The 12,927-nt window shown below is 38.0% G+C and overlaps 1 protein-coding gene across 5 annotated transcripts in view; it reads left to right on the top strand.

Annotated features, from left to right (window-relative positions):
* The window catches only part of cadm2a (cell adhesion molecule 2a), a 660,886-nt gene that overhangs the window by 483,814 nt on the left and 164,145 nt on the right, over nucleotides 1-12,927 (top strand). For 3 of the 5 annotated variants that reach the window (XM_056466536.1, XM_056466533.1, XM_056466532.1), the window contains one exon: nucleotides 4,692-4,718. The exons of the other annotated variants lie outside the window; for them this stretch is intronic. In XM_056466536.1, the coding sequence (XP_056322511.1) occupies nucleotides 4,692-4,718 (27 nt within the window). The remainder of the gene's footprint in view (nucleotides 1-4,691; nucleotides 4,719-12,927) is intronic. 5 annotated transcript variants of the gene reach the window in all.

The raw sequence follows: 12,927 nt of genomic DNA, 5'->3' as shown, positions 1-12,927 counted from the left end.
TTCATGCCTTCAAAGCCCTAACTAGTGATTGAGAGTTCGCTGTGAGTTGACGATAGCCCTTTTGGACTCTGCTCAGACACTGAAAGCTGAAAGATTTGTGACGTTTTCTCTTCTTTTGATTTCTTCCCTCTATGACTTTTTACACACACTTGGGTTCAAGTCTCATCTTCTGCCTGTCTTTGAACTACAGTATGCCAGTCGAATTTCAAAGAGTGTGCACTTCCCTTCTGATTGCAACAATTATAAGAAAGACTCCTAACCCCGCCAGACTGTCTGTCAAACTCATGGAAACACATTAAATGTATAGAAATGCGCGTTGCTGGCGAGTGCTGTGTCATTGTGCTCTGGTTTTCAGTGAAAAGTGTTATTTGAAACATTTAGGAGCCATTTTCAGCTCCGGTCTATAGTATTGCGTAGCATTATTGTGTTGTATACAATAATTGAGCCTCATAAGCACTCAGCTCTAATGGTATATAAATGGATAGCTTTGTTTGAGTGGATGCTTTCCGCGCACAAACATGTCAGAAGATGGTCAGAATTAGGACTGTTTGTTTGTTTGTTCAGTCATTCATCGGGCACGGACAGCTTGTTGTGTCTGGCTAATTGGAAGTCTGTAGCAGAGAGCTCTTTGGTCTGATCAATAGCCATTCACCAAGCAATAACATAACAGGGGATTGTGGCTCGTTTGAGACAGACCGATACAATCCCACACATTTCTTGTGCTTATAGCACTGTTAGTATTAGTTTTTCTCTTTTTTCCATGAAAACTGTTCACATGGTGATCATTGGGGGGAAAATGTTGCATGCTTTTTTGTATTAGAAACATGACATATTTACATGAAGATGTCTGTGTCCACTCATACTGTAGTTCAAATATAGCTTTTAATTTGCTCAACCTCAGGTCATCAGAGATGTAGGTGTTTATTTTTTGTCAGTTAAACATTAAAGTGGATTTTTAGCTGAAACTGTTGACTGTTAGGGTAGTATGTAATGTTTATTTATAAAGCAAATTTAGCTTTAGTTTTGTACTGAACAAAACCAACACAACTCATACTTTAAAAAGTATACAAATAACAATAACAGTTGTAATAAAATAAAAGTATTAACAACAACGATAGACATTAAAGATTTATAACCAGGGAAGGTTATAGACAGAGATGTATAGTAACGAAGTAGAACTACTTCACTACTGTACTTAAGTACTAAAAGGCAGTATCTGTACTTTACTGGAGTATTGTTTTTTTCTCCTACTTCCACTTTTACTTAAGTACATATTTTCGATGAGTTTAATACTTTTACTCCGATAGATTTTTTATGAGCTGCATCGTTACTCGTTACTAGAGGTGTCAAAATGGTCGATATCGGTTCAGTAATAGATCATAATGGGTTATTACGTACTGACGTCATTTATCTCCTATGTGCGGTGTCGCAATACTATGGCGAAGGACGGAGGCGCGAGGGCGAGTGAAGGCGGCACAGCACACGAGCCGCTATTTCACTACTACAGAGAAATGTTGTGAGACTCCATCTCTGCCTCTCTCACTTTGGACATTTGACCCGCTGGCCTGTTTGTGAGGTAACTTTATAGATTACCTGTGATAACCGCGTATTATACATACATAGACTGTAACCGCGGCTGTTCTTCCCGCCATCAGTGAACAGCGCTTTCATTTCTAAAGCCGATAGCAGCCCTTTCTGTTGAGAAGGTGAAGATAATAACCAATCAAAGGGGTGTAAGACCTCGCCTGTCAGCGTTTAAAAAGCAGGCGGAAGAATATTTACATTAGTTTATTTGCTATAAATGCTCATGCTGTCTTCTGTGCTTGAGTTTTGTTTGATACATTCAGAAAGAGTGTTTTCTTTGAGCGGGTCAAATTAAGATTACAGTTCATATATCTTACTGCTGTATTAAAGGACACAATTGTATTACAAGTAACCATTTAACTGTCACACCAAGAAAAAAAACAATAGATTTTTTTTATTTATTGCATTTCTTAACTCCTAATGTTGCTAGTTAACACAATCAATACATTTTCCCCCAACACATCCCATAATTTCTAAAATATCAGCCTCTACCAAATGGTTGAGATGTTGGTTTATGGTAAAAGTACCAGAATGAATAAATATACTATAAAAATATGAAGTTTAAGACCAATTTAATTAAAACATAATCAAAATGAAACATTTTTGAATACTAAATCATAGCCATAAGCCATAAAATATTTCAGATTTTCATTTAACACAGTAATATACACGTTTTCTTTTTTTTACAATAAAATCAAAATCAAGTGAATTAGAACGTTCGTTTACAGCGTTTACAACCAGTAAATTGTGCTCCGAAAATGGGTTTCAATAGCGTTTTGAGTGGATTATGGACTGTTTTTGTGACACACAACTTTGAAAGGTGTGTGTTAAAGCTGTTATAATCTGTCAGATCTGTGGTTCAAGCGTGAGAAAAAACAGTATTGTAAGTCATGTTTCTTTTCGTTCTGCTTAATGACGTGCCCCCAAAAAAGAGATTTAAAATAAACAAAACAATATGATGTCTTTTGACTGCATTCTTTAATAACTACATTACACAATACTTGTACTTTTACTTTCAGTACTTGAGTAGTAAATTTTGAAATAAACTACTTGCAATACTTAAGTACAAAAAATGTTGAATACTTTAGTACTTCCACTTAAGTATGGTGCTTAAAGAGCACTTTTACTTCTACTCAAGTCACTTTTTGATAGAGTACTTGTACTTTTACTTAAGTCTGGGTCTCTAGTACTTTATACATCTCTGGTTATAGATTAGTGGTTAATAAAATGCAAGTTAATGACAACCAGCACCAATGTTGCCAGATATAGCTGACTTTTTCCAACCCAAAAGCTGTCCAAAAACCACCCAAACACACACACACACACACAAAATTAACCTAATTACTTTAACGGTCATAATTTTAACCATACAGCCACCAACACCAGCAGTCACAGAACTACAACATAACCGGATCACATCAAAACACTGCCCCCTCTCACCCACACACTGCACTTAATGTTGTGTAAATTACTCTGCCTATTAGAGTATGTTTTAATTTCGAAATGGGGTATAAATTTGTCCCATTTGGTGTTTAAATTTTTTTTTGAACATAATTAGGTGCTGCTTGTCAGACAATGCTTCTATGTTTGTTTTTGCTGTCAATTGAGGAAAAAAAATCGATGAAAGTGTCATGATAAACTGCTGTGAGTTTAACTGCATGCGAAAGGGAGTTTTTCCAGGTGGTCAGATTTTCATACAGCTTTTCTTCATCTCCTCTTGCAAATGGAACTACGTGGTTTGCACTATGCACTGGTCACTACTAACTGAATGAAGTAGGAGCAGTTTTGTTTTGATGAATAAGTTGCAAATAAAATTTACATTTCAAAACTGCCCAAATTTTGTCAATCCGCCAATGTCATTTTGTACCCGCACAATCAAATTCAAAGCCGGCCAATTGGGCAGGAAACCGCCCAATCTGGCAACACTAACCAGCAATTTCACTGCAAAAAAAAAAAAGATTTTCCTACTAAGAGTTTTTGTCTTGTTTCTAGTCCAAATATCTAAACATTTTTAACTCAAGAAACATTTTCTAGACAAGCAAAGTAAATTGTCTTTTCAGAAATATTATGTAAAAATGAAGTGAGTTCCTTAAATCTAGCTAAACAATCTGCCAAGGGCATAAGTAAAATGTTCTTGTTTTTATATACTGTATTAAACATTCTTATTATTTTTCTTACACCATCAGAAGATAATTTAGCTTGTTATTTTTTTAAAGCTTCATTTTGACAAAAATATTACTTAAAACAAGTCTTATTTTATTGTTCACCATTACCGAATGATTTCAAGGCTGTTTTGTGCGTCTTTTATTTCAGCAATACCAAGATTTACTGAATGCTCTTTAGAGAGAGAAAAAATGTATCCAAAAAAAAAAATTTAAAACTGAACCGTTGATCGGTATAAAAACATATTTGATAAGCAGAATCGGAACCACTAAAATTAAAGCGATACTTAACCCTAGTGCTCAACAGCAAAAAGAAAGTAAAAACATTTGGAACTTTTTCAGTGATTCTGTAGATTTTTGGGCTACAAACAAGACAAAAATGTAAGTAAAAAGCATAAAAACCAAGCAAACAGGCCAAACCAAAATAATACCTGAGACTTCTGACTATACATTGTGATCTATGTGATCTGTCTGTGCGAGTTCTTGGAAAAAGTGGTCTGTACTCAGGATTTTTGTTGAGGTCTAATAAGTTGTAATTATGAAACTACACTTCAGGTGGTCTGTGTGAACTGTGCTTGCTGGGATAGCATCTAAATGTGCTTTTGAATAGTATCGTCAGTGTATTGGGAGTCTCTGTAGCTCATAGTGGCTGGCGTTTGCAAAAGACAAACACTCTTGAATTGTTTTCCATTTCAAGTAGTTAGGTTGCTGTTCTAAATCAGACAGAAACAAATGCCATTTCCACAACAGGAGGATTAGTTTGCTCGTTTGACACATTTTACACCCTCTTGAAACTGGTCTGTTCTAATCGAATGTTTTCTCCTCCTGTCCTTCTCTTTCTCTCCCTCTGAACCTGTCTTTCCTTCCCGATTTTCCTTCCTTCCGTCCTTCCTTCCCTCCATCCTCTCCATCCTTACCCCTCCCCATCACGCTCTGCGATTCCAGTGGCGGCAACAAAAAACAAAGTGAGAGGTGAGTCGGATCCTCCATCTTCCCTGCTGCTTGATAAATGGGAAGACACCGTTCCCAATAAGCTGAGCTGAGATAGCTGCCTTATCACTGCTATGAGCCAGGCAGGCAGTCCCACTGTCCTGTTCCTTCATACGCGCCCATTATTTTTGCTATTTAATACCCCTCTCCACCCTAGACCTCCTTGAACTACTCCCTCCCTCTCTTCGCTTTACTTTCTCTACCATCTTTTCTTCCCTGTCATCTTTTCCAACTAACAGAAAGCTTCTGAACTTTAGTGCTGCACAGAGCTTAGTCGCATGTAGTGACTTACAGCATGGCTAACCTTAAATTACTCCAAAATTATGATATGACCATTTCACTGTTTGTATCACTTTGCTTGTCTCTGTGTGTTTTCCGACAGATTGGCTGTCTGTCAATTTCAGTGACTCTTTCTGTAGGTTACACTTTTACGCCAGTGGGTGGCGATAAGTGACCGACTTTATGAGCGAGTCACTGAATAATTCATGTGCAACACTGACTCATTGAGATGAGCGAGTCATTGAATCATTCATGCAATCGATTTGTTGAAAATAACTCATTTGTTTAAACTCATTTGTTTAAATAAGTGAGTCATTGAATCGCTCATTCAACAGTTTCATTGAAGAGCAAACCACACACCACTAGCATGTTACTCAGAAATTAAATTCTGTGACCTCCTTTGGCAGTGAAGAAATAAATAAAGAAGATGGCAATGTTGTGTCTAAAATGTAAGTTACTCAGTATGAACAGTCCATTGAACTTTTATAAAATCTATAATGTCACATTTATTGGAGATGAGCCATATGTTAGTAACATTGACCCTTCGAACAATGATAGCTCCAGTTGCCTTTGCTATTGTTTGTTGGATTTGCATGGCTGAAATCCAGTCATTTCCAAAAATAATTCAGGAGAATAGGAAAATATTTCCTAACATACATTCTATAAAGTTTGCAACATAGATTTGTCATGACAACCAACAAAACTTAGTTTGAAAGTAACATCTGTGTGAAGTCTACACAAGTTAAAAAAGAATAATTCTCTATTCCACTATAAAAATGTATACTTTTACTTTATACTTAATATTCACCCCATATTTAATTGAATTAAATTCAATTCACCTTTATTTGTATAGCGCTTTTACACTGTATATTGTTACAAAGAAGATTAGAAGATTATAGTAAATAGAAGATTATAGTAAATTGAAACAGTGTCAGTCCAGTTTTCAGAGTTTAGGTTCAGTTCAGTTTAGTTCAGTTCAGTGTGGTTTAATATTCACTGCTGAGAGTCCAAATACTGAAGAGCAAATCCATCCAAACCTCGAGAGAAACCAGGCTCAGTTGGGCACGTCCATTTCTCCTATGGCCAAACGTCTTGTGCAGAGCTGCAGTCTAGGCGCCGGAGGCTAGAGAAGCTGGTCGTCAGCGAGACTCATCTGTCCCTGCATCACAGGAATCAGTCTCATGCTCTCCACTCCTCCATGACCACCACAGCAGCTGCTCAGGATACAGCCTGATCCAGGATTATGGATCATCTCATCGCGGCTCTTGGATTGCATCAGTGGTGCTGCATAGTCTCTGGGGGCCTGGGGATGAGTATCCCCAGGAGGAAATAGAGAATAAAGAGAATAATTAGTATAGCTGCTGTTCATAGTGTATATAAACGAGATCGAGAAACAAATCTGTTTAGAATGAATTCCATTTTGTCTGATGTCGATAAATGTAGACCTAATGTTCATAATCTCACAAATAATAACACAAATCTATTATTATTAAGGGGATAAGCTCCTTGAGATGAATCATCTTGTTTTCTAGGGGGTCCTCATAAACTGTACATAAATGCCAGATACAGCAGTTCGGTAATACAACTGCATCAACGTAGTAAACTATAAAAACAATAAAGTATATACAAATACTAGACAACACAATAAATTTACCATCACACACATAGTGTACCTCACACACACTCAAAAATGTATCTAACCACACAACATTATGCATCTTTCACATTATTTATGTTACAATAGTTATTCAACAATACTACAATAACCTTCTTCCAGGGGTGCTGCTGGCCAGTACAGGCCCTATTAAAATATTCTGATGGTGTCATGGAAGAAAGTGAAGAGCTGTGGGGGGTGGGGGTGTTCAGCATTGTCGTAAGTGGAAACCTAAATGAAAATCTGACACATGAACAATTCTTTAAAGGAAGTGAGAGAGATTGAGGATAAAAAAACTGAGAGATATTTGAGATGACAAATTTATAATGTTGACTAAAAGAGAATGTATTTGTTTTTATAAAAGTATTTCTTATCATGTTTTAGAATTGGTTCATATGAACGTATTTTACTGTCAACACAGAAAACAAACGCCACAGAGAAAAATGAATTCAATTGAGATCTGGATACTGTGTGAGTATAAGTGCATACGTGGCTGTCAGAGATGTCAGGAGTGACCAACTATTCAGATCCAGTCCATTCATTTCATTAAGAAATGTATGTGTGTTAAGAAAAGTTACAAAGCATGAAAAAATAGACATTTATTGAAACATCAACAATTGTTAATGCACGTGTCCACCAAAGTGTACAGCTGAAAACTCCAGCACTCTTCTAAAAACATCCGCTCAGTGCCTTGCTATGCTTCTGCCATTTTTAAAAAAAACAGCTCGTCCATTGACAAAAAACAAAAACAACAACATGTTGCTCTACTGTTTATTTGTTGTATATTGCACATTTAGTGAAATTCACATAGTACATAAAATAACTCATAACCCACAACCCAAATATACGCTTATTGTTATTGGATACAAGAATTTGGGAAATACTCCATCTCGAGGTCAGGGTTGGTCAGTTAGTGTTGAAAAAATGATTTTCAAGCAGGAACTGACGAAATTCCAATGTCTAAGTTGTGTGGAATTCTCAAAATCTCTGTAACCACACAAACCACAATAGCAACATGCAAGACAGCAAAATCATGCCAACCACTAGCATGGTGGGGGATTTTGCATAGTATAAGAAGAGGTCTGCACATTTCAGTGAAGAATGTTTTGTTTGGTCCCATTTCTTCCTGCAAAGTAGAGGTTTATGCGGATTTTCTGTCCAACTCAACTCAGATACTGTTATGCTTTGCTGCCATTGGATATTTACACAGAACAGTTCCTCCCATGTGCACAACTTTTTCGATGTCACCTTGCATTTTTGTCACAGCAAGCAAAAGGAAGGTGCCTTTTTTGCCACCTACATTCAAAAAGCGTATTCTCATTTTTGTGCTTCAATAGACAAAGAACATGAATACCAATCTGTACAAGAAAAAGTTCTTTTTAAATTTTAGGCATTTATTTGAGCACTTAGACGGTATGCGTGTCTAGAAAAGATTATTTATTGAGGAGACCAACAACACAGCAGCAATTTTAAGGACTCACCTCCGAGCCTGTGCTTGCATTGTGTCAAAGTATAAGGCATTTTTTATCATAGACGTCTGCTGTATAAAGAGCATTAAACTGACCCTGTGGTTTACGGCTGTATTCGTTTCACTTTATTGTGACAGTGCGTCCTTCAGAGAGCGGCCGTATAATTTCACAGTTTGCTGTTTGCCACATAGTTAGGCATTAAATTTAAAAGATACTTTCACTTAAGTGGTTCAGAGAGAAGCAGTGAAATATTTACAAGGGGGAAGTTCACAGAGGTTATGTATGGCTTGGTAAGCCACAGGGAAGTGAGATTGCTTTGATTGCACACAAACAAATACTTGCGCGCACACACACAGAGAAATCAGTTCAAACAAATGCATCAACTTCAGCAAAGTCATAGGATTCCTGTGGAAAACACTTTACTGCCTTGGGGTAAACAAAATAAAGAATAATGATAAAAAATACATAAAACAGGTAAAATACATAAATACAGCTTTTTGTTTCATGATTCACTTGTCACAATTGGGAACACAGTCAAAATTGCAGATACTAACTCACCTTAGAGTTACAAGTCAGTATTGAGTTTATGGGCTCTATTTTATTGATCTTGGCGCAAAGTCTAAAGCGCATGGTGCAAAAGCATTAAGGGCATGTCTGAATCCACTTTTGCTATTGTAAGGTTGGAAAAATACGCAGTGCGCCGCGGCGCATGGTCTAACAGGGTTGAGCTTATTCTCTTAATGAATTCTGGGTGTGTTTTGAGCCTAACGTGCATCAAACCTCAAGTCTCATCTCCCATTCCCTTTGAGCCAGTTGTGTCACACCATGGCGCATTTGTTATTTACATGGTGGACTTTGTATGAGGAAAAACTGAATGCTTTACTAGCAAGAAAACAGTTAAACAGACCATCTGCAGCGTGAGGATAAAGAACGAGCCTCCTCCATTCGGCCTCTTTACTTTCTCTTTACTTTACTCCTTTACTTTCATGGATAAGGAAACTCACTCCACTAAAGACATCTATTAGCCTACATATTTAATTTTGTTTGTTAAGTGCAAATATTTGTTTCAAAACATTTTCTAAATTCAGTTCTAATATCCAGCAAACAAATAAATAAACAATAATAACGAAGTGTTGTGAGTTATATACAAACACCCATCCTATTCTTATGCCCCATATGTTGATGCAAATGTCTCCAAAACTTGACAGCATGACAACTTGAATCTAAATTTGTTTATTATTTATTCATTCATTTTCTTTTCGGCTTAGTCCCTTTATTAATCTGGGGTCGCCACAGCGGAATGAACCGCCAACTTATCCAACATATGTTTTACGCAGTGGATGCCCTTCCAGCTGCAACCCATCACTGGAAAATGCCCAAACACTCATTTACACATATACACTACAGACAATTTAGCTTACCCAATTCACCTTCGCTGCATGTCTTTGGACTTGTCGGGGAAACCGGCGCACCCAGAGGAAACCCACGCAAACGTGGGGAGAACATGCAAAACCCACACAGAAAAGCCAACTGACCCAGCCGAGGCTCGAACTAGCGACCTTATTGCTGTGAGGTGAGAGGTTACCCACTGTGCCACCATGTCGCCCTAAACTTGTTTTTATTAAAGCAAATATAAATATGCATATAATAAAAAAAATGCTGCTTATAATTATCACATAGTACAAATGCAAATTGTCATGAGTAAACTAATAATAGCTGCTTGGAGTCAATCGTTTTTATATTTAAGTAGAAAAATAAAATGTTACATTTTAATCCTTTATTATTTTCATATGTAAAGATATTTGTGCATTGCTGTACTTCCTGTGTGTATTAAGCAATGTGTAAGCATGTTAGACCTGCATAGGCACATAACTAACACGCTCTGCGCTGGACTTTAGACCAGGTTTCAGTTGGTCAATGACACGGTCTATTTCAGTTCTTCAAAATAGCAACTGGCCAACAATGCACCTTAACACACCTCCTTTATAGACCGGAACAGCCATGAGTCCACAAAGTGGTGCACATGGATTTGCTATTTAAACACCGTGGCACAAAACAGGAGAATTAGGTTTGCGTTCATCTGAAAATAGCAACAAATCGTGCCAAACATGTCTTACGCCTTATTGCGGTGGGTGTATGATATAGGGCCCTATATTTCAAAATTTGTATGTTTTTTCCCCCAGTTTTGAAAAAAGATCATTTTAATAAAGTATGTCGCCACAGCGAAATGAACCGCCAACTTTCCCAGCATTTGTTTTACGCAGCGGATGCCCTTCCAGCCGCAACCCATCTCTGGGAAACATCCACACACACTCATTCACACTCATACACTACGGCCAATTTAGCCTACCCAATTCACCTGTACCACATGTCTTTGGACTGTGGGGGAAACCGGAGCACCCGGAGGAAACCCACGCGAACGCAGGGAGAACATGCAAACTCCACACAGAAACGCCAACTGACCCAGCCGTGGCTCGAACCAGCAACCTTTTTGCTGTGAGCTGACAGCAATACCTACTGTGCCACTGCGTTGCCCCCTAATAAAGTATGTATATAATATAATTTTTAAAAACACATTTGCCTTGCCTTTTCCTTTGTTTTGTATATAAAAAGTGGCTTCCTATGAAAGGGCTTGACTGTGTTGACAACAGCTTTGCTGTGTTTAGTTACTTGCTCTCCCAACACTGTGCAAAAATGAAATCTTGCCTGGGCAATAGATCTGAATGTGACATTTGTTAGCTCTCCCAAAGGTCTGCCTCATTTTTCGAGGAAGAAAAACTATCACTGCAAATATTTGGAGTCAGGTAGATGAAATGAGGCCTCTGTGTACAGAATGAGTGAGACGCTATCAGCGACTGACTCCTCTAAACCACCTGCTCTCCTTATGAATAATGCACGAGACTACGTACTACGCACACACTCACCTCAGACAGCAATTTTACCTGCGTGCCATCTGCCTGCAGCGGGACCCTTCTCTGCTCCAGCGTCATCTTTGCGCGTGTGTGTTTGTGTATTTCACAAGGCAAGTAACAGAGTTGTTTTTGTTGACGCCACTTTCATAGGCACAGCTCCTGTTCCTTTTAGTCACAGTAAATTACAGCATTAAAAAGGGAGAAAAAAAAACAGACTTGCTACAATTAAGAAACTGTGATTGGGATGTTTGTTTACAATGGCAAGAGCAGCTGCACACTGGTCTAATTGTGCAAATGGAAGTGGAACCGCTGAGGCCAGTTCATTTGTTGTTTGCTAATTGATTAGATTTCTCTAAATCAGAAATTGCAGTGTCTTTAAAACTTTTCATCTGCTGTGTCTGGGGGGTTTCATCCATGTTTTCTGGGTTTAATCGCTTTGATTCACATGACGTGCACAGCAAGCTCATTAGATACTTTGCAATTAGTCTTGTGACTGGTTAAAGGTGATGTGTGTAATTTAATAAGTTAAATAGTGTCTCTGTTCCCAGCTTAATATGCCGAAAAAGCTATTTAAAAATGAATTAACAAAAGTTTGAACACTCCAAGCCATTACATTGTCTATCTGCTCTTTGTGTTTGACTGAGACAAGGTACATTGAATGATTGTTCAGGAAAATGATAAATATTTCTATTTTATTTATCTTTAGTGCTGCGTTAGTAATCCAATAAGTGTAGCATTCATAAGAGATTTTGAATAATAGTGCAAATTATTTTTGCACTTTTATTAAAAATAAAGTTGGACAAATTCCTGTGGAAGAGGTGCTTTTTCCAACCCAGGCTTATTGGAAACATGCAACACAGGCTCATTCTGAAAATGTAGCCCTATATACATTTCTGGAGATTGCGAATTATGTATGCAGAAGGACGTATGGCTGCATTTCGTCTTTAAAACGAATGCTACTGGCCGGTATGATGTCGTTCCTTTCAGTGCTTACCAGCTGACCGCTTACCTTTGTGTTGACGGCTTTCCCGCTGTTACCAGTTTGTCCAGTTACCTCGCCATGTATGTCGGCGGACTTGAGACACAGAAAGGAGTTGATCACGACGACAGGGTTCGTGTCTGGTGAAGAACACTTCCACAAAGTTGGTAAGACAAAAACAGAAACCAAAAAATAAAATCAACAAGTAAATAACAGCGTGAGAATGTGGTCAAATCTGACAACGTGGTAAAAAAAAAATCAGGGGCTTTTCTTTTTCTGAATTGCTTTTTAAAACTGTCAGTTGGGTTTAGGGAAGTGGTTGGGCAGGTCAATCTGTGTTTTTGAAAATATTATTGGTTGGGTTTTGGCGAAGGAGGAGGGTGGGTCAGTCAATCAGTCAGTCAATCAGTCATTCAGGCAGGCAATCAGTCGGTCAACAGCGCCCTCTGGTGGATTTACGCGAGAACAGCAGGCACAAATTGCACACCTGAGAGAGATTTGAGATCTTTAAAAGTATACACATCGGCCTCTGGTGGATTCGCGAATACAAAAACTACAAAAAAATGTAGCTTCTCTGACATATTTGCTGCTCCCCAGAAATGTATATAGCAATACAAGTAGTGTTTTCACAAATCCACTAAAGGGCAGCATGTGCTTTTTCCCACCAAAGACCGTTGTGTACATTTCTGTGACATTTCTTTGTACATTAACATCCTTCTTGTGCGCATCCATGAGAGAAGCCGGTTGTAGACACAAAATGCAGACACAAAATGCAGACATATGTTCCCGTGAGCACATATTTCTCAGTTCTTCACATTTTCCCAATGAGCATGTTTTGGTTTATTCAGCTCATTCAGTTAGGCTACACACTAGGCTATCCGAACCATGCCCGGGCACG

The sequence above is a fragment of the Danio aesculapii genome, chromosome 10 (assembly GCF_903798145.1).
Source record: "Danio aesculapii chromosome 10, fDanAes4.1, whole genome shotgun sequence".
Lineage (NCBI taxonomy): Eukaryota > Metazoa > Chordata > Actinopteri > Cypriniformes > Danionidae > Danio > Danio aesculapii.
The sequence above is the reverse complement of the archived record's forward strand: the minus strand, read 5'-3'. Positions and strand labels throughout refer to the sequence as shown.